The 26,243-nt window shown below is 43.3% G+C and overlaps 1 protein-coding gene across 1 annotated transcript in view; it reads left to right on the top strand.

Moving 5' to 3' along the window:
• Window positions 1-26,243, top strand: part of NCKAP1L (NCK associated protein 1 like) — a 1,588,380-nt gene that overhangs the window by 348,457 nt on the left and 1,213,680 nt on the right. The window contains exons 12-13 of the mRNA XM_078688681.1: window positions 5,096-5,205; window positions 18,126-18,258. Coding sequence (XP_078544807.1) covers window positions 5,096-5,205; window positions 18,126-18,258 — 243 coding nt within the window. The remainder of the gene's footprint in view (window positions 1-5,095; window positions 5,206-18,125; window positions 18,259-26,243) is intronic.

The raw sequence follows: 26,243 nt of genomic DNA, 5'->3' as shown, positions 1-26,243 counted from the left end.
GTAGAGCAGAGCATATTGAATTTTCAGACCTCGCAGTCTCGCCTTGGCCTCAGTGAAGGATTGGCGCTGCTTCTGCACCAACTTAGTGTAGTCCGGAAAAATCAGGATTTTATGATTGTCATACAGCAGAGGTTCCTTCATACGGACCTGTCGCAGGATCATGTCGCGGTCGTGATAGTTGAGTAGTTTGGCTATCACAGGTCTAGGGCGTTCCCTAAACGGCGGCTTCTGGGTCAGCGCCCGGTGCGCCCGTTCGACTATAAAGCAGCGCGACAGGGACTCCGGAGGAATCCAGCTTTCCAACCAGGTGGTCAGGAAGGCCTCCATGTCACCCTTCTCACAATCCTCCGGAAATCCCACAAACCGTAGGTTGTTCCTCCGGGCGCGCCCTTCAGCATCTTCCGCCCTTAGGGCAAGGCCCCTCTGGATGCCCTCCATATTGGCCACCTTCTTCTTAAGAGTCGCGACGTCATCCTCCACTCCAGTAATCCTAGTTTCGGCTTCCGTTATGCGAGCCACTGCGTTGCGTAGGTCCTGGCGCAGTAATGTAACATCTGCTCCGACTGCCCCAATTTTTGCGTCCAGCATGTCTCGGGACTGTGTTATCGCCGCCAAGAGGGCAGCATTATCAGGGAAGGATGCAGGAGGTCCCCCGGCCGCGCCGGCACCCCCGGGCGGCCCGGTAAATTTGTCTATTGTGCCCTGTTTTGAGGTGTGTCCGCTGTTGCCGCCCCTCGTCATAGCTGCCAATGTATGCGGAAGTCAGGTCCAGGGCGCTATCAGTACAACAAACAAGGTGCAGGTGACCCCCCTTCTGGTCAAACCGCGCCTCCGCCTAGGGCGCTGCACCCCTGCGCACCTGGTGTACCCCCACTGGGCTGCTCCTCACTCCAACGACCAACAGATGGGCCACTGCCAGGGCCAGGGCCACGCGAATTTCCCTGCAGGGTGCTCTCCAAGGGGCTCACCACCACTGACCCACAGGCCGTCACCTCCGAGCCAGGCCACAGTCTCGTGAGTGAGGGGAGTGAGGTCGGCTATACCAGTTGCTGTCCTTGTTCCAACAATGCTGGGGGTGGGTGTCAGTTAGGTTTCGTCCAGGGCACCTTGTATCTTCCCTACCAGGATGATGTTCCTCTCTTTCCCTGCCTAGCTGCCCACAGGTGTCTATGGGGGGCTATCAGTCCTGGCCCAATGGTGTCCAATTCATGCTGCCTGTAGTGCGTTCAGGGGCCGCATCGCATTCTCAGCAGGTCATTATTTCACCAGTGCTCACCGTCATTGCAGGCCACCGCCCTCGTGTATGCCAACTTCGAGGGGGTGGTATTCGTGGTGCCCAAGTCGCCGAGTACCTCTTATCTCCGCAGATCCGTCGATGCCCACGTTCTATATCTGGCCTCGTGGCTCGAAATATCACCAGTGCTGAGGTATCATAGGCCCATGCTCCGTTCCCCCGGGGGCGCTCCTTTAAGTAGTGCCTCTATACGTGGCGTGATCACAGCCCCTCCTGCACTACATTGGCTGTCTGATCAGCCCAAGGACGTGTCCTCGTTGCGGGGCGTCTGCGCTTATCCCGCGCCCAGGCCGTTGCCCACGTTCTATGTTTGGCCCTGGTACTTGCTAGGCGGCCGGTGCCAGGCCGTCAAAGGCCTGCGCTCTCTTCCTCGGGGCTCACCGTCAATTCGTGTCTCTGTGTGCGGGGCTTTCACCGCCTCCCCCGCACTCCGCCGGCTGTCCGCTGCATATCAGGATGTGATCACGCTGTGGGGCGTCTGTTCCCAGCGCGCACCCCAGGCCAGGAGAGCGGTCTGCTGTGTGTTCTATGCCCGCGGGCGGGGGCGGCAAACACTGTGGGACCCGGCTGCAGCGGAGGACCCAGGCCGCCGCTCCGCCCCTTGACCGCCAAGTGCGCCGGCTGCTTGCTTTTCGCCCAAACTTTCCCCGCTGCCACCGGAGGTCCTGCGGTGCTTCTGTAGTTCAGTTTTACGGTGTGGGGACCAGGAGAAATGACAGGATTACTGGGGTTATCGCGGCTGCCCACGAAGCTCCCTTAGGCTGCGGCCATGTTCGCCAGTCGCTAGCCACGCCCCCCAAAGTTTTATTTTTTTCTAATTTCTCATACCACTAACCAAAGTTGGAGCTGCTTATTGTTGACATATATCACCGTTCAGATGCCTTTAATCAATTAAGAGCCTCTGCCTAGGTGATGGCTGGAATGCTTGAATTAACGGGCCCAGAGGTGTTGTGGTGTGCAAAATAGCGATGGATTGGGCTGCGGCGCAAGTATTTACCACTGCCTGAGATAATTCAAACATTCCATCCACTTTTTTACATACACTGCATATGGTGCACAGTCATTCTCGCCTCAAAAACAACTTTTCAACCCTGAAATTCCATCCTTGGTGACCTTCTAGTGTAATGTCACCACCCGGCAAGGTCAACTTTTATCATTTTATTAAAGGCTTTGACAAGACAACAAAGATTTAATTTTTTTACAATTATACAGCAAAGTAAGGTCTTTTGGTAACGCTGAAATGTAAGAAACCAAGGGGCATATTATCATCAGCTAGCGATATTTATCGCTAAATGAGCTTAGCGATATTTTTTTTTATCGCCGCGCATCGCCGGATTTTATCGCAGAGAGAACGTGCTATTAGATAAGTTTATCTCAAATGCGATAAAATATCCAGCGATAGTGGCTCAATGCGTGAATATCGCTGGAAATCCAGCGATATTCAGGCATCATCGCCAATAGGGTCTTAACCTGAATACCCACCTCCCATTGGATATACAGGTTAAGAAGTGGTCGGAGTAGGCGTTAGGTCTTGGCGATAGTCGCGCTTAGCGCAAATTATTTTATCGCTTCGCCTCCGTTGATAATAGGCGATAGCGATGTTAGCGACTGCTTTCTGTCGCTAACAGGTTGGGTACCCCCACTTTGCATGTCATTAGCGATAAATATAGCTGACATGCAAAGTGGGCCCCAAACCGGTCGCTTCGCCTAAAAGCTGTCGCAGTAGGGCGATAAAATTATCACTGTTTTAGCGGGAAAAAGTCCTGCTAAAGCGGCGATAATGCCCTTGTCAATATGCCCCCAAGTGATCCTTTTGAGGATGGCCCTGCAGAGTGAAGGATAGGTGCGCCATTAAACAGATATGAAAGGATGTTATAAGGTAGACTGGGAATTACTTAAAAAATATATTGTTTTATTGAGGGCAAAACAATCAAAAGAGCAACACGTCATATATGCAGTGCTAAGGGAACTAGCTCAACCCTAATTATAAAGATGTGATTAATCTCAGATCAGTATAAGTGACACAAACAACCCAGCAACCATTAAACCAGTAACAAGACAGAAGAAAGATGAGGGCAATTGGACTGGAGTAGATAAAGGGGAACATCTCATCTAACTCTAGAAAAAGTGTATGCAAATCTTGCTACACTCAAACGCTACTCAGGGCCAATAAGGGGCCTTCAACTGCATGTCAGGCAATGCAAGTGTCTCCAACAGCAATGATCACTTGAATTCTCATTCAGTGATGGTGACCCCACCGAGAGTCTATTTCCTCCAGAAATTATCTCTGATGCTTTCTCTTGCATGAATACATGATGACGGCAAATTGAGTTTCACGAGATGCCTTAAAGCAGCTTTGGTTCTAGAATGATCTTTGCCTTTTAATGCACTGTAGTACTTACCTACTTATCTGTGTGAATTGGCTAAAGTCAGAAGATCAGAAATTTTTCACCATAAATAGATGCTTCACGTGCTGTTGGAATATTTTAGGAGACTCTCCCATTGTGCTGTACTATAAACGTTAGCTATGACTCTGTTCTAGGCCTCAATGCCCCTCTCACACTCTTGGCCATCAGCTTTTAGGCAGGATAAAGCTGACTCTGGGACAGACACCACTGTTAGAATCACTCTTTTGAAGAATCTCTGCATTGGGGTGACAGTGGGCTGTTCACACGACCTATGTTTTTGAACCCAAAAAAAAAGAACTATATTAGTTGATTATTTAGGCCATGATTGCGAGTTGATTGGAGAAGTAGGTGCTACTCATCGCACCTGAAAAAATCTGACACCCTGAGGTTCGGAATTTATTGAGCGTTATCAATAGCACCTACTCTGAACTTTTTGGGTAATAAAATGGATGTTGCCATTTAGCACACCAAATTTCACGCTAGGTATAAGTACCTTACTGTTTTTCCCTGTTAAATTCCAGATGGCTTGATCTGCTGAAATTTAACGAAGGGTGAGGGATGTCACACACTGTAAAGAGATATAAGAGGTGTAAGATAAGAAGGAGGCCCTCAAGCTGCCGATTAAATACTGCTGTTCATCATTTTTTTTATTAATGAAATGCAGCTGGGCTGCAAGCTCTCTGGGGCTCTCGTATCAGGCTCAATGCACCAGGCACCCACTGGGCATGCCCTCCTCCAGGGACTGTGGCTGGTGGGGGTAAGTGAGGTCGTGTATCTGTCAAAACATAATATAAATGTCCTAAGACTAGTTCAAGGAGGACAGACATCTTTAGTGTAGCAGAAGGGCAGAAGCTGGCTTCAATTTGATTCTCAGTATAAATAGAGACTGTGAATGCATAGCCTCACAATACTTCTGACGTATAGGGTTTCAAAATAGAAGCATCAGAAAAGTTATTATAGGAATCGCTTGCTTATGGCGGGCATGCATTCATAGCAAATTCAAATTTTGATACTTCGATGTCAGTGCTTCATATTGCTGTGAAACAGAATTCACGAAGTGTTGAATTGTTCATCTCCTAAGAGGGAATGTGAACTGGGTTTGGACTGTTGTGATACAGGTTAGTTTACTGTGTACTGTGATTGGGTATGCCTAAATCTGCACACAGCTGAGTACTTAAGTATGCTTATCTGTTCCTAAGTATATGTGACTGCGGAAAGGGGGCCATATTGTATGTGTCAATGTATACAATTGAAAAAGTGCACATTATTCAAAACTATATTCAATTGAGGAAATATAGCATTTTCTATTTGTGACATATATTTTAGATTTTAGGTGTCATTCTTCCCTCATCACTTCAAATATCTGTTTCTCCGTGTAATTTTCCCAATCCAGGCACTCTTCACATTTATGGCCTTATCTTTCTGCCGGGATGAAATCAACTGGCTTGTGCGGCATGCAGAGCATGTTACCAAAACTAAGACCCCTGAGGACTATGTTGACAGGTAAGGCTTAAGGATGGATCCAATTGTGCTTTTGCGGGGGGAAGTGAAGTGGTATGTGCAGGGTAAATTTGCAAAACAATAATGCCTAGCACCTAAAGTCCAGCGGCTTGTTGAGGGTGCTGAATACCAAGTCTGCGTATATTTGATTCCTCCTCATGCCTCTTTAATCCACCACCAGACACTTCATGCCCAGATATGTCACTCTTGCTGGGTCTTTCCCACCTCTGCTTTCTCACTTTGCCACTATTTTTCAGTTTTTCCCTTCCATTTTCATTCTGTGTTTTGTGTTTTTCCTCTCTTTTGCTCTAGGTGAAAATCTTATGAGGGAACATAAGAACCGATCTCCAAAAATGAGGGCTGGTAGCAACCACGGGCTCAAATTAAGCACTGGGTATGGGTACAGAGCACAAAATACAGAGGAAAATGAGAAAAAAATTATTTACCCAATGTCTTTAACCTGGTGAACTAAGCTATCAGTAGATACATGTCCCCCAGTTTCCAAAATAGGTTGCTTGCTTTTCTGTTTTCACATAGTAGGACATGGAATCAATTCCCCAGATGTTCCTTCTTTGCAGTGGGTTCATTCACGATGAGCTTTCAATAGTCAACAAGCTGAGTTAACGTTAGCAACTCTTTGCTCTTTTTCTTTATAGCCCTCACTTAATGAGGGTGAGCAGTCATGCAACCCCACTTGCCTCCCTGAGTTATCGCACCTGAACTAGCTCCTATCCATTCAGGCACTGTAAAATAGTGTTCCTGTCACCCACACTTCTAATTAACCTTTATTCAGAAAGACAAGCATCTTGATGCATTCTGGATGGGGTTCCACTTCTAAAAGTAAATCTCGTTTCATTATATGGTATAAGTCCTAAAGATTGTAAGCTGTATTACACCTATCCTTCACTTGCATCTTATCTTTGAAAGGCCTAGTTGCAGTGGTGTTGGATCACATTTAGAATGGGGTTGCTGCCATCATTGTTATATAACTGAAGCATAGGGGTTGTGAAGAATCAAAGAATTTCACAAAGAACAAGTGTCATGAAAGAGCATACTAACCAACGCCCTTTTCACTTCCGGTAGTAGGATACCCACCGAGGGATACTTTGTGCACTGTTCTTTGCACAATATGGACCCCAGATTACTAAGGTTGGTGTTGTTACAACCATAAAGTTCAGTAAAGTAGTTAACCCAGTCATTTGGGCCTATGTGACTTCCAGCTTATTTGTCTTTCCCCTTTCTACCCAGGCAATAACCTCCTCAGTATTCTTTGTGTGTGCCGCTTCCTTCAATTCAGGCCACAGGACACTCTGCACTGCTTGCTTCTTAACACTTAACAAGTGTTTTTATTCTCCCCTGTAGACTCGAAAGAGTCCTTCACTGGCCTCATCACAATTGCGAGCCTGCAAGACTTTACGTTTCTTAGTGTAGCACTCACTATCATACCAGCTAGGACAGATATGGATAGTCAAAGTTCATTTTTGCTGCTAGTACTGGCTTCGACTAAAAGTGATTCAATGTATGGGCCATTAGATTGTACATATGTATTACATCCAAATTTGCATTTCCTGGGGCGTTAACAATACGAGGTGCTCATTTGGAAAAATAGTATTAAATAGGGCGATTTCCTTAAGACATTTCTCTCTGTGCCATCTTATATTCTTTACATTATTTTGAGGTAGAATCTCAGGCCCATACTCCTGTCCATGCTCCTGCCAATATTCTTGCCTATATTCCAGTTAATTGATAGTGACACTTACTTTCACTAATATGGATCGCTCTCCATCCTCTTCACAACTGACATGTCGACCACATTTCCCCACGATTCTAAATGAACTAAAATATAATCAATCAAATAAGCTTTTTCATTGCCATTACCATTATTCATTGCTGTCGGACTCTTAAATGGGGTGCACCCATTCAGGAATTGGAACCGACATTTTGTAAGAAACCCTGAGAAATGATCCCTTTTCTTAGTTGCTTTCCCTAATTGAATACCTGGTTATGGGACACCAAACCAATGATCCTTGACCAGTATCTCTTCATTAAGGTTTTCATTAATATGCTGACTTGTGAAGTTCCCACATACTAACAACATGTAGGTACCCACCATTTGTCTCTCCCTATCCCTTATATTTCAAACATATTCAACAAAGTTTTCCCAAATCGCCTGAACTTCAGGTGAGCACCCGGGTGATGTATACATTTAGTATATTGACCATAAGAGCTTCATAAGCAGTCATTATTAGCATTACATGCAGTAAATTAAGAGATTCCTACCCAGATGTTCTACCTCACTAGTTATCTTACTTGATTCCCATATTGCAAGCTCCCCCCACTGGTCACCCTCTTTTCAACCTCTTGCCTGGTTCCATGTATTCCACAAACCCACTTACACCATTTTATGTTAGAGATCAAATTTCCTGGAAGCAACATACTGCACAATTGCAAATAAACTTTAACCAGTCCCTATCGTCCACTCTACTAGCCAAACCTGCTACATTGCAGGAGAAAATGGACAGAAAATGATCTCTCAGGCATCAGTGTTCTACCCCTGAAGTCCTCGCGGATGTACTCTCTATACATTTTGGAGATACTAGTGCCACTTTAATGAATCGGACTGCAGGTCAATGTTATTCTTCCCCTTCCTTATCAACAACTTTTCCTGTAGTCACCAACTGTATTGACTGTGCATAATTTTGTGCTGTCATACATAGATCGGAAAACTTAGCTTCCGTTTGGCTCTGATAGTTTTTAAGACCTGGTTTTCTTAGTGGGTCGTGGTACTCTGTAAACTTACCACAAAGCTCAATGCTATGCTTATTAAAGCTAGATGTGATGTTTCCATCATGTCTAAGTGGAGTAATTTGAATAGCTGTGTTAATTAGCACTCCCTTTTCCTTATTGTTAATCAACCTTGTTAATCAACCTTACTCCTTGTGATTTTATACATTTTGACAGCCTTACATCTTCCACAAATGCTCGTTCTACCTGCACGACTTCTTCCCTTCGAGGCTTAGAATATTCAAGGGTTTGGAGAATAGTGGTCCATATAGTTGTTACATGATCAGTCCCTCCCAGAGATTTCTCCAGCAGTGCTAGTATTGAAGACAGAACCCTGCGGAGTGCATTCAAGATTTCTGAGATAAATCATTCATGGCGATTTACATGTATATGGCCGCTTGCAGCCTCCTGATCTCAAACAGGCATTTTCAAAAGAAAATTGGGGCATATTACCAACAACTAGCTATATTAATCGCTAAATGGGCTTAGCGAGTTTTTTTTTTTATCGTCAAGCATCGCCGGATATTATCGCAGAGATAACGTGCTATTAACAACGTTTATCTCTAAAGCGATAAAATATCCGGCGATAGCGGCGAAATGCATGAATATCGCTGAGAATACAGCGATATTCATGCATTAACGCCAATAGGGTCTTAGCCATAATATCCACCTCCCATTGGATATAATGGCTAAGAACTGGTCTGAGCAGGCGTTAGCTTTTGGAGATATTCGCGCTTAGCGAGAATATTTCCATCGCTACGCCTGCGTTGATAATAGGCGATAGCGATGTTAGCGACTGTTTTTAGTTGCTAACACGTTGGGTACGCCCACTTTGCATGTCTTTAGCGATAAATATCGCTGACATGCAAAGCGGGACCCAAACTGCTCGCTATCTCCTACAAGCTGTCGCTAACTGCTGTTAGCGACAGCTTGCTAATAGGGCGATAGAATTATCGCCACTTAGCGGACGAAAAGGGCCGCTAAATCGTCGATAATCTCTTATCACCCTCCTTGATAATATGCCCCATAATCCTCTAATTACAGCCCTTCGCTGCTGGTTTTACCATGCCCTGCAGAGGACTTAACTGAGTCATCAAGCTCCTTATGCACTTGTGCTCTACCCATAACTCCAGCTCCGATATTTGTGCCCTCTCTTCTTCGCTCCCTTCTAAGCACTAATACAATAGCTATATCTGGTAAGGCATAATCATATTCAGTTTGAGAGCTGACCTGCGGAAATATATCCTCTGGCAGATCCTGTATAAACGCTTTCTCTTTATTACTCCTGGCTTTGGCTGCAATAATAACTCTCAGGCGGTCTCCATCAATTAGAGATCCTTCATACGGTGCCCAACTCCTGATTCCACAGCTGCCAGGCTTATCTCATCTTACTCCACATTCATCCTTCATCAGCCTCTCCCAACTACTGTAGCTCTGGCTTCTCCTATCAGCAGTGTCTGATTGAATCCGGGAAGGGCTTTATACCCCAGTGGCATGCTGTGTCCCTCAGCCTCTGCAGCGTCTACGCAGATGGTTTTAGGACAGGTTGCAGCCGGCATAGATTGTGCATCCCAAGCGGGATGCATAGATGGAGCTCCATCCACCTTAGCTATCTGGAAGACGTTTGTACATAATATGGTCATCTGCTTTGCCACTGGGGTAGACTCTGTGTTTTCCATGGAGGCGGTCTCATTTAGTTTCAACGGCAGTGGCATGGATGTCAGTGTTGCTCTAGACCTTTGAATGGCACCCTTTTTTCTGATTGTGTCATGATTAAGTGATTGTAGACTATCTGCAAATGCCGGGGCTTCACCTGCCTCATGTTCTACAGCCTCTTTCTAACAGTCATTGTCTTATCACTTGCTTTACCACTGGAGGGAGCCAACCTGAGGAAAATAAATAAAAATAAAGGCATGAAAAGTAGGGTGGATTTGAGTGAGGCACCTGTCAATCAATCAATGCAAGAGGAAATCAATGCATCGACCAGTGTGCGGGAGGGATGATAGTCACAGAGGCCGGCATCCAGCCTTCCACCTCCAGGTTATTCCAATCTGGAGCTCTCAGATAGCAGTTACTGTTTGTGGACAAACAATGCCCTCTGGATCAGCACATAGTGGGTACCCCCCCTGCAAGCCACATCAAGCTCCACCACTGTTACCACTCACACTGGGTGCATGCCTAACCCCTAGCTGCCCATTACCCTACAGGCCTAAAGAGCTCTCAACTTCACTGAAGAAGCTGGAAGTTAATAAATAATCAGTCCCACATGCTCCTCCGCCACCTCTGGCACTTTACCACTCCACGAGCTTGACTTGCTTCATGCACTTCACGTATAGCAACACCAGCGCCACAGACAGAGAATGGTCTAACTTAGTAGGAGAGTCCAGAGAAGGTCTGCTTGATACACGACTACTCATGCTTCAGGGCCGCCCTTGCGTATAAGGCTCATAAGGGACCTAACACCATCCATCTTGTTCCATCTCTCATATATCTGTTAACCTCCGCTAGCCATCTAAGAGCGCAGATGATTAGGCCGTTTGCCGGTCAGGGCTTATGAGGCTGTGAGGCTATGAGATGAGTTATGAGGTAAGAACGGGTGGGTAGCAGGGAATTGCTTCACCACAAAGCAGAGCAACAAGTGGCAGAACATGTAGCGGGTAACAAGACAGGAAGGCAGGCACGGGGCATGAGTGGCTTCAGCCATTTCTGCGGGATCTTGCGGGCTCCACACGCTCTACCCAGTTCAATAGTCTCACCCTCCGCCCCCCCCCCCTGCAATGGCAGACCCTAGACTCTCAGTGTCTCTGCGTCTCCTCCCCAATGCTCTCCAGCTCTCTGGTGGCACACTGCTCTCAGCGCCACGTCCTCTCAGTGGCCTCAGCGCCCGGATCCTCGCTTCTTGCGTCTCCTCCTCTGACGTCTCGTGTCTCCACCTCTCTGACTCTCACCTCTCACTTGCACAATGTATCAATAGGCAGAATAGGAATGATTTCAAATAGTGGCGTCCCAGAGAGAGCAAGTCCAGAAGGCACCAGCACATGCGTTTTTCATCTAGTGTGCACTGCGGTAGGATCAATGCTTTTGGAAAGACTTCTGCCAATGTTTACTTCAAATTTAAACTGGTCTTTCTTCTAATTTATTTCACTGGTTAGTACGGTATACACGTTTTTAATTATAGGAATATACATAATTAAGTTGATTGATTGTGCAGAAGCGGTATTTTTCATTTGAAATAATGTATCTCCTAATGTTGTAAAAAGGCTACCAGAGACAAAAAGATTACTAGACTTTTGAGCTATTTGTTTAATCCATTGGTTTTTAGAGAACGCGAATTTACATTTATCACGTGGTGCATTGGGCTACCCACCCGCCCTATTGAGAGATCTGTTGCTGAAATTGATTTCGTAAACCCAGCAGGAGCAGTCAGCAAAAACGTAATCCTGGCTTGCTGATTTTTTTGGGTTTTGAGGAAATTCTACCCTAAAGCAACATTGTTTTACAGAACAAAAATGTTATAACTTTGACATGCTGAAAGTGTTCTTCCAACACATGGGTTATTCATTTTTGCTGTTCCTGACATCCGTGGTTTATATGCCCGTCACGAGCAGGAAATAAGATGGTGGGATTTCAAATCCTCTAAAGCTGAAAGCACTGAGGCAGATGGGCTGTCGGCTAAAAGTTTCCTATGATTGAGTCTGCTGCGGCCCTGCTGGCATGAGCCAAGCAGCTGCCCCTCCCTTGAAATGACCTAGTGGAAACATGCCATCGGTGAGCAGGGCATCTGCTGATACGTAGTGAACGTCCGGCTTTCGCCAATCCCTTAGTGACTCTCTTGGTCCCAATTTTTTGGTTTCAGATTTTTTGAGTTAAATATTCCCAGGACATTTTGGATTACAGACATATGAAGTAAGTATGTGAGCTGATTTGTGAAATATGCAATATGCAGCCGTAAATTAGTTGTAAAACAAATATAGAAAAGGGTTAACTTAAGTCACTTTCACGATGTGCCATAGGGCAGTGGTTCGTAACCTGTGGTCCAGGGACCCTTGGGGGTCCGCAAAGTCTACTCAGGGGGTTTGTGGCTGCTTAGAAAATAAATAATATTGACTGATCAATAAAGTGCATATAAACAAAGAAGCAACATTTAACATTTTAAATCATCTGTAAATGTGAAGGAATTTGAAATTGAGTTAGTATCTTCAGAATGATTCTTGGGAGCAGTGTAAGTGCATCAAACATAATTTATTATGGATGATGGGTGGCCTCAATTGCATTTAGGAAAAACTCTAATCTTCTATTTATTAGTACAGTTTTGTTTTTTATATTTCTTTGTGAATGTAATAAAAAATTGATGAATGCTTGTTTCTGTATATTTTGAATAATGCTTTGTGGTTCAAATCATCAAAAATGCTTAGGCTGTGGTCCCCAGGTTCCAACAATAATTCCCTCAGGGACCCTCGGTTCCGTTATTGATTAAGTGGGGGTTTACAGAAGTGAAAAGACACGTGCTCTAAATCTCTTGAGTTGTACTCCAGGAGTGCAGTTTATGTACATTTTACATTAAATGTTCCTTGCAATTTAATATTCAGTGTTTCTGAAAAAAGGGAACTTTAAACACTGGTCATATATTTAATGTTTTATGCGATAATCCATATTCTGCTTAGGAAGCCACATTTGATAGTGTCGGCAATCGGTTGCAGCAGGTAATTTGACAAAAGGGCTTCTCTGTAATACAAAGATAGATATTATTGTAATTTTCGTTTTAAAGGTGAGTATCGAGGTGACAAACAGAAGTTGGGGCCACTTCCAAATGGGACTGGATTCCTGATGGGGCAATTAATGGTAATTCCCAGCCCCACTGCATTACAAGGTCGACAGGAACACTGTGAGTCCAGAGGTTTTCAGTCGAACACTTTGCAAGCTAAAAGGTGACAAGTTTGGGGGGTCTCCAGCACAAATGGAGAAAAAAACGTAGCAATCGGCTCAGAAACATAAATAACTGCATGCTAATTTCCATTAATTTGTAATCAGATGTCTTTCACTCCCTCGAATTACTGATGCCTGTTGGAGAAATCATTAGGCAGTGCATGAAACTTGAACAAATGAAGGCCTTTCTACCATAGAAAGAAAATCCAGTATCCTCTAATTCTCATGAATTAATGTTCTGGTATGAAGACCTTCATAATTAGGTACAATGTATGTTAGGAGTACACAAAGCTGGGAAGCAACAGAGTACTTCTCATAGTTTAGCTTTGAGGCAAGGGTAAACAGAGGCTTTCTTATCAGTGGCTGATGAGGGCTGATGAGGTGCTTATTCCAGAGATCAGTTTTTGAGTCCTGACTGAAGTGGAAAAGGGATAGAGAGAGCCCAATTCATTATTGTATCATAGCCTGGTTAGCTAATGGAGGAAGGCTTGTTTTATAGACAGTACCTTCTAACGCCCCTTGGTTTCTATTTTGTAAAATTGTATATTTGTGTGTTGAGCTGACCTCCTAAAATGGTGAGGTTTTTGCCTGAAAGTGAGTGGTGTTGATCATTATTAGAAATAGAGGTCTCTCGTTGACAATGGCTTGCACTTTTGTCCAAGTAGGGACCCTTGTTTCTAGTCAGGGTAAGGGAGTTACGCCCTTAGACAACCCCTGCTCACCCCCTTGGTAGTTTTGCAGGAGGGGACAGGCTTATCTCAAAGGCAGTGTGTCAAGCATTTGTGCACACATACAGGAATACAGTGAAAACACTACAAATGGACACCACACCAGTTTAGAAAAATAATTATTCTTTATCTAAACCAAGCAAGACCTAAACAGCAAAAATCCAACATACAGTTATCAAGATATGACTTTTAGAAGGTAAAAACAGTTCTGTCCGTAGCAAACTATTGATGCAACACTTTCAACACAAATTACCTTTGATGCGTCAAAATCATAAACAAAAACAGCAGCAGGGAAGGTGTTGCGTTGGTTCCTTACACGCAGGGAAGGTGATGTGTCTTTTCCTTGTTCCAGGGAAGGTGATGCGTCGGTTCTTTACTGCCACGCCGAGGAGGTGATGCTTTTGTTCCTCACTGAAGAGGAGGTTATCCACCGGTTTCATACTGTGCGTGGAGGGCATACGTCAGTTTCTTACTGCTGGCCCGGCGTTTTTGTAGATTTTGCACCCTGGTGCGAAGCGTGGGGATTCAGGGATGCATTGGTTCTTGATGCGGTGGTGGCGGAATCGGCGCTGTGTTGATCTCTCCAGCCGCGGATCCACCTTGCGTTCGTTATTGCAATCACCCAGCAGGGTCTGCATCGGAGTTGGTGCAGTGATCTCGGACTTCGGAGATCGGTGCACGAGACTCGGCGTGCTGCGATTTCTCCAGCTGCGGGCAAGAGCTGCATCGGTTTCACCCCCTTTTCTGAATCGTTTCTTCAGCGGCATGGTGGTATTGCATTAGAAATTAATGCGGATGCTTATGCTTCTTTAGTTGCTTCTCTTTTCCCAGATACCAGCAGCAGGAACACCCTCCAGAGGCCCAACACGGGAACACGCACCTCTTGGCTCATCAGAACTCCATGTAAGGAAGTTCAGGGGAGCTGGTGGTGAAGTCGTTGTGTCCCTTAGACTCCAGATCAGGAGGCAAGCTCTATTTCAAGCACTTGGAGGTCTTCTTTAAGCAGGATACACAACACACAGCAAAGACTTTATCCTGTCCTTGGCAGAAACAGCAACTGCAGGCCAACCCCAGACAGCACACAGCGAAGGGGCAGAACTTCTCCTTCAGCTTTCCCATCTCTTCTCCTTGGCAGAGGTTCCTCTTGAGTCCGGAAGCATTCTAAAGTTCTGGGGTCTGGGCCCCAATATTTATACTCAATTTCTCCTAGTTCTCTTGTGGCAGAGAGGCTCGGTGCTCAGTCAAAACCAGTTCTGTTCTCTCTGGTCCAGCTTCCCAGCAGTAGGTGGATACAGCATTGTGTAAGGTTCAGTCAGGGGCCAGGAAATCTCCTCCCACTACCCTAAATGCATTCACACAGTATAAAATGCAAACACACAATATAAAAATCATCTTTACTAAAAGATGCATTGTTATATTCTGAGTTCAGTCATACTAAACTCCACCTTTCTATCTTGTCCCAATGGGAAGTTATATTTATAAGATTTTATAAATAAACTTCATTTCTATCCTATGGGACAGATAGCCTTTCAATAGTGAAAAACGAACTGTATTTCACTATCAGGACATGTCACACGCATCAGTACTTGTCCTACCTTTCACATACACCGCACCCTGCTCTCAGGGGTTCCTTGTCCCTAACTTAGGGATGACTCACATGTAATAAAATGGAAGGTTAGGACCTGGCAAGTGGGTGCACTTGCCAGGTCGACATGGCAGTAGAGACTGCACGCAGACACTGCACTGGCAGGTCTTAGACCCCTTTGAAAAGCTGCTTGTGTGGTTGCTCAACCAGTGCTGCAGGTCCACTTGCAGAATTTGGCTTACAGGCCCTGGGCACACACATTGCACTGTACTAGGGACTTAGTAGTAAGTCAAACAAGCAAATGTTGGAAAGACCAATCCATATTCACAATTTACAGAGTAGCACTTGCACTTTGGCACTGATCAGCTGTGGCAAAGTACCCAAAGCATCTAGACCAGCAAAAACGAAATCCAGCACAGAGCAAATACAGGCGACAGAGGCACAAAGACAGGAAAACCTCGGCAAGGATGTCAGGTCTAACAATCATTAATATGTTATCTGCATTGCATCAATTTTAGAAGATGATAAGGGCTTGCAGGGGCAGCCAATGTAGTTCTCACAAAGTTAGAGCTGTATTTGTATTCCTTTATTCTTTCAGTGAACAGGCGACTGCTTGCAGGACATAACAAATTGGAGAGAGTGGATAGCAGAAAGGCAAACTAGCATGATGTTGTCACTATCTAGGTTTTGTCAAAACCTGGTAGATACTGATTTTGCACAGCTGATACCAGGCAGTTTGTGTTTTCTTGAACGTGTGTATTTTGAAGGAGGGATCACTGGTGAAGATGAAGCCTAGACATTTTTCTTTAACAAGCCCAACCACATATTTGTTTATGTTTAAAGTTATTGATGATGAATACAAACTTGGGCTTGTAAGAGTTTGAGTTGGTCGATGTGTGTGGTTGAAGAGCTTATTAGTGGATGGGTTGTTCATGGCATACTGATGAATCTTGATCGTGCAGTCACCCATATGAACTCTTAAGGCTCCATCTTGATAATGAGGAGCACAATCAGGGATGCCTGTATTACTGGTAGCTGTAGTCTGGAAGTTCTAATCTTATATTATTGATATCAATTGGATATTAGTCAATCATACGTGCACTCAAAGTATGACCTGATGGTACATGATGTTCATTTCCACTGAGGGCTCAAGGGGGACTAGAAAGCATGTACAATATTATTTGTCAAGAGAAGGGTATCATCTACGGCATTGATAGTTGTTAGCTCTGTGCTACAGCATGGTCTGAACCCTCACTGACAATTGTTGAGGATGGATTATGTCTGATGTAGTTTTGTATTTTGATGGGAAATTCATTGTTGATAGTATTTCCATGCAATGTTCTCATTATGAGAAGCAATAAAATCCCGATTTGGGTGCAAAGTCTCACATGCAAATAAACTGGGTTATGAACCATTTGCAAATTGACACCGTGGGTGGTTTTGCCTGCATGATTTGCACTAGGTAAAACCCAGCACAAATTGTGCAGGCACGTAGAAACCACATACTGTTTCTTCACCTTGGAGGCTGGAATATCATGCACAACTAACTTGTTATTCCCCAATCTCAGATGTTAAAATCAGACGAGAATGCATATCCCACAGGCAGGGAATACAGAACCCCATGCAATCGGTATTTACTGAATGCACAATTTGCAGCTCTCCTACAATCATCACCTAAGTCGACCTGAACGAGTATTCAGATTTTATTTTTCAGGGAAAGACGTCAAGAGAGAAAAAAGTATTGTTTAAACTGATCAGATTTCTTCCTCACTGAAACTTCCTCACTGAAGCTATCTCACAACAGTGAAAGGTATTGCTGCATGGAGATCCTCAGGTTCCCTTCTTCTTGAGAACTGTGGGGCAGATTTACAAGCCCCTTGTGCCTATTTTACACCAGCGATGCGTCACTTTTGTGACACCGCGGCGGCGCAAATCCTGCGCCATGGTGCGTGGTACTTACAACGTGATGCATCTGGGAGATGCGTCACGTTGTAAAGCCCAGCGCCACATGTAGGCGTTCCTGCACGGGGGGCGGGGGGGGGCGTTCCGGCACAGGAACGCCTCCTAAAAGTGGCTGAGTGAAATCTACAAAATTTCACTCAGTCACTTTTAAGCCCATGCTGCATCAAAAAGGATTGATGCAGCATTAACAGGATAGGGCACCCCAAGCCTTGCTGGAGCTGTGTTGCACTTGCCACGCAACTCCAGCAATGCGCCGCCTTTACAGCAGCAGATGCGTCACGCATCTGTCTAGTTTTACCCCATGGTGCGCCGCATTGTAAATGCGGCACCTCCATGGCGGCGGAGCCGTGCCGCACAATAACTGGCGCATCCCTGCTGTTATGCAGGGATGTGCCAGTGATTGTAAGTCTGCCCCTGTGTGTACAGATTGGAGCTTCTGTTTGCGGGTTTCCGATTCGCATATAACTTTGCATTTGAGGTCTATTTGGAGTAAAGGAGGGCAATCAACAATACGGCCTTGTGACACAGACGAATTTTTAGTTCAGATTCATATGCCAGACTGAAATTCATTCATAAATGGTCATATAACAACTGATCAGTCACTGCAGAATGTTAATGTAGTTATACTAATCTACTGATATCTGGGCATTTCCTTAGTTGCACTTCATTAAATGAAGGTGCGACTTTTCATTTAAGAACATTATGTGCCATGTTAAGAGGTGTCTATTTACAAATGCTTCTTCAGCAGAGTCTCTGCATGGCAGTGATTTGTGATCATCACCGGAGGTGTTTGCCTATATCCATCTGCCATATTTACAGCACCTCTTTCTGTAACCGTGCTAATTACTTGTTTGTGTTTTGTTCAATATGGCAGCAGGTTTTATATAAACGACTCGAGAAGCGATAAATACATCTAAAATTGTAATCTTTCTCTGCAGTAAAATAGCTGAACTGATATTCCTCATGGAAGAGATGAAAAGTCTTCTTCGCAAACACGCGTGGGTGATCCAACGCTACCACCTCCAGTACCTGTGCAACTATGACAGCCAGGTGCTCAGTGATATTATCCAGGTACTGAAGTGTGTGTGTGTTATATGTGCTTTCTTTCTATAAGTGTATTTGATTCCCTTTTCCATCAGTCATCAGTAGTCCGGTACCCATTTGTAACCTCTGCTTTCTACTTAGCTTTTCATCCTGTTGTTCAAAGGTGTATGTGGTGAGGTTTTATCAACTTAGGTACCAACACCTCCTGCCCTTGGATCGTGCTGGTTTGTCACAATTGGGTGCATGGCTTCTTAGAAAATGATGACATGGTGGGATTAATTATCTACTTAAGATGTACCTCTATGATTATGTGAATTATTATACATTTATCTCACAGTGTATTGACCGTGCAAAGAAACGTTATTAAAAACTTATGAATGGATTATTGGTTGTTAATTATCTAAGTCATAATTAATGGCAGATCCTGAGATAGAGGGTGTAGAATGGAAGTAAGCACAAATAATATATGTTAATGACCAGAGGCCCCCTGTGTGGCAATTAGGCTTTTACTGTATATCCCCTTTGCGAAATCTCCACTCACTAATACTAATCTGTGTCGTGTCGTTGCTCCACAATGGCAAAACACCCACGCAGCACAATGATGAGGATAAACAAGATTAGCTATTATCCACAAATACAACTCTCAGCCTTCCATTAAGGGCGCTAGCCTCAGTAGGCCACTATGATTCGGATATCCAAGAACCGACCTATCTAAAAAATTGTTCCTGGTATAAAAAATACTGGTTGCTGTTTGCAACCTGTATTTTGTGACCAGATATTCCTACATCTAGCCTTTATCAAGTTCAGTAGTAGCAGGAACTGGGCGTTTTCCCAGTGGGCCAGAAGGGTGGGGGCCGGTTTTCAAGTAGTGAGGGACGGTTTTGTTACTTGGGGCCACTTTCTGCAGCAGTCCTGCAGTATCGGCCCCCTGTAACAAACCCGTCAGGAGTGCTAAACCGGAAGTAGTGCTGCTTCTCATTAGGACCTAGAGACCCCCCTCCCTATCCATAACACCCCCTACCCCAGGCCAGGCTGCTTGGTGTTCCCAGTCCGGCCCTGTTCTTTTATTAGCAATATTCTGTTATGAACCACTCTTTACTTTTCAAACTACATTAACCTCATCCTGTGTACTATCTCACAGAGGAATATACTTGGTCCTCTGTAGTACTATGGCATGTAGAGCTTTAGAACATGGCATTGTTAATGTGATCATGAAGTGTACTGGTTGGCTCTTCTCTGAGATTTGTCTCAAAGAGGGACTCCTGGTGAAGATCCTGGATGTTAACCGTTGTTGTTGAGGATTCAATTTTCAAAGATTTCTAATTGTTTTGAGAAAAATAAGGATATATTGAAATACATTAATGCTGTTCATGGAGATTTGTGGGCTCCCCAAATTCTCTTTCCTCTTCGTCCCCCAAAAATAAAACTCAGCAGGAACATTTTCTACTCTTTACAAAAATGAATAGTATGGTAGAACAACACTGCAGCCTAGGCACACTTTTAACCCTAATATAAATTGAAGCGTAATCCCTAGGAAATGAGTGGAAGTCATCCCACTGGTAAATGCAAACTCCAGTTAATTATGCACTGCTTAAAGAACAAGAATTTAGATATGGCTGTAAGGGCTCAACGGTTTGCTAAATCCCGAAACTGCGTCATAGGGGAAGGAATTAATGTCACCGGGATCTTACTGTGTGGCGAAGTGGGAAATCCAGAGTTAGAACCCAGATCACCTGAACCCAAAGTCAACAATGTGGCCAAAAGATCACATATCTGCAGATTCCAAGTCCATCTGATAAAGGGTGGTGGCAGTAACTGTGAGAAACATTTTTAGATCCTGTCTGGAATATGTAAAAATTTAATAAATAGCGTCTTTTATGGTATGAGTCTTGTATTGCATTGTAATTGCATTTGTTTAGCAATTACTACCTTGACGAGGCGTCAAATCGCTTTTTCGACGAGGAGCACGCTACTCCGGGACCCATAGAGGATTAGTGTTGAATTAGTATAGTGAAACATGCAAGTAAATGTTAAGTGGTGGATAGGTTAGTCAGTTATTTGTATTCGGAAGGAAAGCAGAAGGATAGAAGAGGAAAAAAGGTTTGTATTTATATAGTGCTAGTTACCCCTGATGGGGTGTTGTAGCACGCTACTCCGGGAACCCATAAAGGATTAGTGGTGAATTGATATGGTGAATATGAAAGTAGTTTGAGTGGTGGATATTAGTCAGTTATTTGGTATGAGATGGATAGCGGAGGCATAGAAGGGGTCGAAAGGTTTGCATTCATATAGAACCTGTTACCCCTGATGGGTGTTGAAGCGCTTTTCTGGCGAGTAGCACAATACTCCAGAACCCATAAAGGATTAGTGTTGAAAATTAGTATAGTGAAATATGAGATATTTTGAGTGGTGGATATTTTATTCAGTTATTTGGATAGAGAAGGGTAGGTGGCGGGATAGAAGTGGGAAAGAGGTTTGTATTTGGAATGAGACGGATAGCGGAGGTATAGAAGGGGTCGAAAGGTTTGCATTCATATAGAACCTGTTACCCCTGATGGGTGTTGAAGCGCTTTTCTGGTGAGTAGCACGGGAAACATCCTTTACAACGCAACTTTTACCACGCAGTGCTTTTACGACGCAACTTTTACAACGCAAACCATTACAACGCATTGCACTGGGGGGCGCTCTAGGATAGGGAATAGGTTTAATTTACTATCCAACACCTTCCCTACTATTCACGGGACTGGAGTTGGAATAGTAAATTAAACTATTCACTATCCAGCGCCCCAAAGACCTATGCGTTGTAAAGGCATGCGTTGTAAAAACAGCGTTGTAAAGGCATGCGATGTAAAAGCATGCGTTGTAATGTCATACATCCGAGTAGCACAATACTCCAGAACCCATAAAGGATTAGTGTTGAAAATTAGTATAGTGAAATATGAGGTATTTTGAGTGGTGGATATTTTATTCAGTTATTTGGATAGAGAAGGGTAGGTGGCGGGATAGAAGTGGGAAAGAGGTTTGTATTTATATAGCTCTTGCTACCCCTGATGGGGGTTTGAAGCGCTTTTTTGGTGAGTAACACGCTACTCTGAAACCCATAAGGATTAGAGTTGAATTAGTATGGTGCAACATGAAATTAATTTGAGTGGTGGATATGTTAGTCAGTTATTTGGATTGAGAAGGGATGGAGAGGGGTAGAAAAGGGAAAAAGGGTTTCATTTATACAGCGCTTGTAACCCTGATGGGATGTTGAAACGCTTTATTGGTGAGTAGCACGCTACTTTGGAACCCATAAAGTATTAGTGGTGAATTAGTATAGTGGAATATGGAAATTGAGAAGTGAACATGTTAGTCTGTTATTTTGATTGAAATGGATAGTGGAGGGATAGAAGAGTGAAGGATCTGTTTTATTTTAATTTATTTTTTTATTTTTTTAGATAATAGCTGTAGGTAGAGGCTTTTGGAAGAGTAAAAATAGTTTTTGGAGGGGAAGAGTCAGAGGGAAGAGTTTAGAAAGGTTTGTTTTGGGGGAAGTAAAAGAGGTGTCATATGATGCTCTTCTGAGCTTTTTCTTAACAACTGCCTCTGGATCTCTGTATTTTAGCAGTTAGCGCGGGGACACACAGTTTTGTGTAGCAAGGCGCTTTAAAAATGATTTATTATTATTATTATTATTAAGGAGGGGTAGAGTAGGAGAGAGTCTAGAAAGGGTAATTTTGGGGATCATGGTAGTGGTATGGGTTTTGGGATAAATGAGAGAGTGGATGTAGAGGATATATTGATAGATGTATAGTGAGAGATAGGGTAGTGCATTGAAAGAGCAGTAGAAAGAAGTTTGAGATGAGTCAGAAAGTTGGGCTAGAAGATATATTGAGAGAAGTATGGGCTGAGAAATAGGGTAGTGCATTGGAAATGCTAAATTAGAAGAAAGTGACATGGAGTATTATTTAAGAGAGTTCCATGCAGTTTGATAAATGCAGATTTAATATCCCATTGGAGGGATGTGATAGCAGCCAGGAGCTATTGGGCTCCCAATCACTGTGGTAGAGGTCATTTTCCACTTGTGTCCTGGGGTCCAGGCAAAATAGGCCACGTAGAACCCTATCTGCACTTTAGTCCCAGGGTGGCAAGGGTGAGCAGTAAATGGCGTCTCAGTGAGATAGTCTGGGGATAAGAGCTCAGAGCTCAATATTCATCTAACGGTCATAAAACCATACTGTCCAGCACAATCATTATCTCACAACAAAACGAAATATCCAACATGCGAAATACTAGCAATGGGTATGGCTCTAAGAAGAAGTACCCGAAACTAGGACACAAGAGAGTGTGAGATCTCCACATCTGGCTGTCATTAGTCTTACCGAAGCATTAATCAGCATAGCAAGGGGGCAAGCCCTGTCTAGAACTTCCTCATCTTGAACAATAGAAACTGTAGCCCCACGCCCAACCATCTACTAAATTGAAATGCCCAGAAAGTACTAATCAGCAGCCCTTTGCTAAAAGGTCCTCATTTAATTTCTAAAGGGAGACTTGACTCCATTCTTCTTCACTTCAGTGTCTGGTTCCACATCCTGAGGACACATGAATGACTGTAATACACTTACACTATCTGGGAAAGGTATGCTCATCCTCGATCTTGTGATATGATAAACCAGGGGCATCCAAAATGGAACCTGCTGATCTCAATACTCAGACCAACACAACACTCAGAGTCTTACTACCACACATGTATTACATACTCACTGCACATACACACTATTGACACGCACATGGAATGCCAGCACAAGGGCCTGGGTTTCACATAACAGCAGAACTTTAAACGAGAGGAGTCAATAGACTTGTCTCTCTTTATCACAGAGAGAAAAGATCTGGTCATACTACTGATTGACACAATACAGTGTGCTGCCACCACAGCTTTATGTAAAGCATCCGAGGCTTCAAATGTACTCCCGTGCCAAAATGAGAGCTCCCTTTTGACGACCCCTCCAGGTCACAGACCAGCTTCTGCAACTAGGCTTACCTTGGAAACCCCTAGGCCTCTGACAACACATTAGATTACAATGACTTCAGAGCCAAACAAAAATCAGGATTCTAGTATCACATGCAGCTGGCACTCAGGGCAGGGGTATATGTCTGTTTACACCTTAGGGGACATTGCCGCACCAAAAGAAGAATTTGGCTTAAATTGGAAAATTGGATTTGTAAAAAATGTAATTTAAAGATCCTTCACTTGATTGTTTATTTTTCTGTGTATGATTTTTTTCAAGATATGGCTAAAACCCACGGAACAAATAACTTTTTATGCATAGATCCAAGAAGCTGGATCCATACCAGATTGATAGGATATCATCATATGACATATGAGTGTACAACAAAACCTAAATGAAACTCAATTACATTGTTAATATCCTGAACATCTGGCATGAATTCACCCCCCTCTCCTTCTGGACCCAATCTGACCGTCCAGGATACAGATAGACAAGATCCAAAAGCAAGTAGATCTTTTAAACTCTAAAAGTCTCTCTTCAGATATATTTAGGCCATGATAGTGAAAATAAATATGGCCTGATAACGTTATCTACTGGAACTGTACTATAAAATGTGCAATCATGTGTGTATTACCACAGTACAAATTGACATGACAAAAAATGTTTTACTACCTGACAGTCACAGATTGCATGTAACAATTACTTTACAGAAGCAAAAAACTCATAATACTTATAAGGACTCTTCAATGTGATTTTACCATGCTTCTTTAATTTAACCTTGTGCATCTGGATTTCAGTTAAATGCCTTTTGTTAAAAATAGTGCACGTGAAAACATTCTGTGGCATAAACTATACATGCAAAAGTACAGACTATAATATTCTTTTTCTTACCATTGTTGAGCGAAGAGAGGGGCATCATGGCTCACTTGAGACTTCACTCCTCTTGACTCAAATGAGACTTCACTCCACATTAGTCATGGCCCCTCTACACACTCAACAATGGTAATAAACAGCATATTACACCTGCTCGTCTGCCTATCAAGCTATTTATCTATCTATCTACTATTTATCTATCTATCTATCTGCTATATATACATATTTACATATATATTATATGTTACATGGTTGGAGTGTCCTATATATTAATGCATAGAAAAACATACCGTTAAAGTGAAATAATGGTTAGTAAAGAATAATAAAAAATAGTTACAAACCCCCTAAATTCACCAGTTATATTTCAGTACACAGATCATAATTTGATCCCTTACCAGGCAATCATAAGTTACACTCCTAAGGCCACATGCATCAATGTTCCCGTTTGCGATTTCTTAATTGCGAGAATTAAGGAATCGCAAACGGCAATGCATCAAGAAATCGCAATTTTTTTTGCGATTTCTTAATTTTCCTTAATTGCGATTCACATTTTGCGGATCGCAATTAAGGAATCCCTTCCCATTGATTCCTATGGGCCTAGAGGCCCATAGGAATGAATGTGAAGCCATTCTCATTTTGCGATTCGCAATTAAGGAATCGCAAAATGAGAATGCTATTTCAAGGGTGCAGGGGGGGTCCAAAGGACCCCCCCCCTGCACCCCTGAAATTTAACTTTAAGAACATTTTTCACACACACATGCCCCAAGGGAAGGTGAACTTCATGGTAATTTACCTCTCCCTATTTGCGAATTCGCAATTTCTAAAGTGTGATACATTGCATTTAAGAAATCGCAAATTGGGATTTCTTAAATGCAATCGCAATTTAAGAAATCGCAACATAATTGCGATTCCTTAAATTGCGAAAATATAAAAAACATGATGCATCCCAAAAAAGGAAAATGCATTCGCAAATGGCCGAATTTTGAGATTCGCACCGTTTGTGAATGCAATTTACCTTGATGCATGTGCCCCCTAATGTACTGCCAACTCACGCAACATGAAACACTAACTCACCCACCACCACCTTCCATTCTGATAATCAACATCTTGCACTATAACACCCATCATAATACATCGTTCTAACAAACATCATACACAAACCACATGTCCACGTAAACAGAATGACATATTAAACAAAAAACAACAAATAAATACATAAAATGCCAATTAAATTCTCCAAAAAAACTGCTACGGTTACTGTGGCTGTGCTTCAAAAACCAAAAAGGCATGAAATTGAGAAGTTGAGATTCAATATTCACCTAGTGTCCCCCCTAGGAATTCCTAACTCAAACCTAAAGCCCACTGCCATAACATACGCTTAGCAAAATCAAACTAACCATTACACACAAAACAACACCTAATTGACAATATCATATATTATATGGTTCCTAATTACATATGAACGTAATTCACATTTTAAAGACGAACAACTTAAAACTCCTCTCGAAAACAGAATTGGGGTTTAGGTTTTAAGTTGAAATGGCGAATCAGTGCTCAGAACTATCGGTATCAAGTAATGAAGACACCCCCATTACATTTCGGCAGGTTTGATCTGCTCAACTTTTAACAGAGGCATTAAACACCTAACAACTCGGAATGCCCACCCATGCGTAATCAGCTGAATGTACTATGGCCACAATGTGCCACATTGGGTCATAAGGGACTGAGTATTGTTATCTAATCCTTTGCATCTGCTCACGTAAGTGCTAATTGTTTTTCTGTCACATATGTAGTAATTGTTTCTCTGGGAAAGTCTTTGAATGTAGGTACACAAATTCAGTTATAACAAGTGTGGGCATTTGTGTATTTGCGAGAAAGAAATGGTATGGTGAACCTGAGAAGAAAACACATGCAGAAAAAGAGAATGAAAAGACAGCAATGTAGAAGAATGGTCTAACGTGAGCCATGCAGCAGGGCATCAGAGGGAGAAATGTAGTGAGAGAAAGGAAATAAGAGACCAGCGAAGAGGGTGAGATTGAAAAGGAAAGTGATGTCAAGGGGAGAACTGCAGAAACGGAGACACTCGACAGGACTCGCACTCGCCATTTTCCAGACCCCGTTGTGATATTTAAATCCCAATCTGAAATC

The sequence above is a fragment of the Lissotriton helveticus genome, chromosome 1_1 (genome assembly GCF_964261635.1).
Source record: "Lissotriton helveticus chromosome 1_1, aLisHel1.1, whole genome shotgun sequence".
Lineage (NCBI taxonomy): Eukaryota > Metazoa > Chordata > Amphibia > Caudata > Salamandridae > Lissotriton > Lissotriton helveticus.
This window is presented reverse-complemented; position numbering and strand designations above follow the sequence as displayed.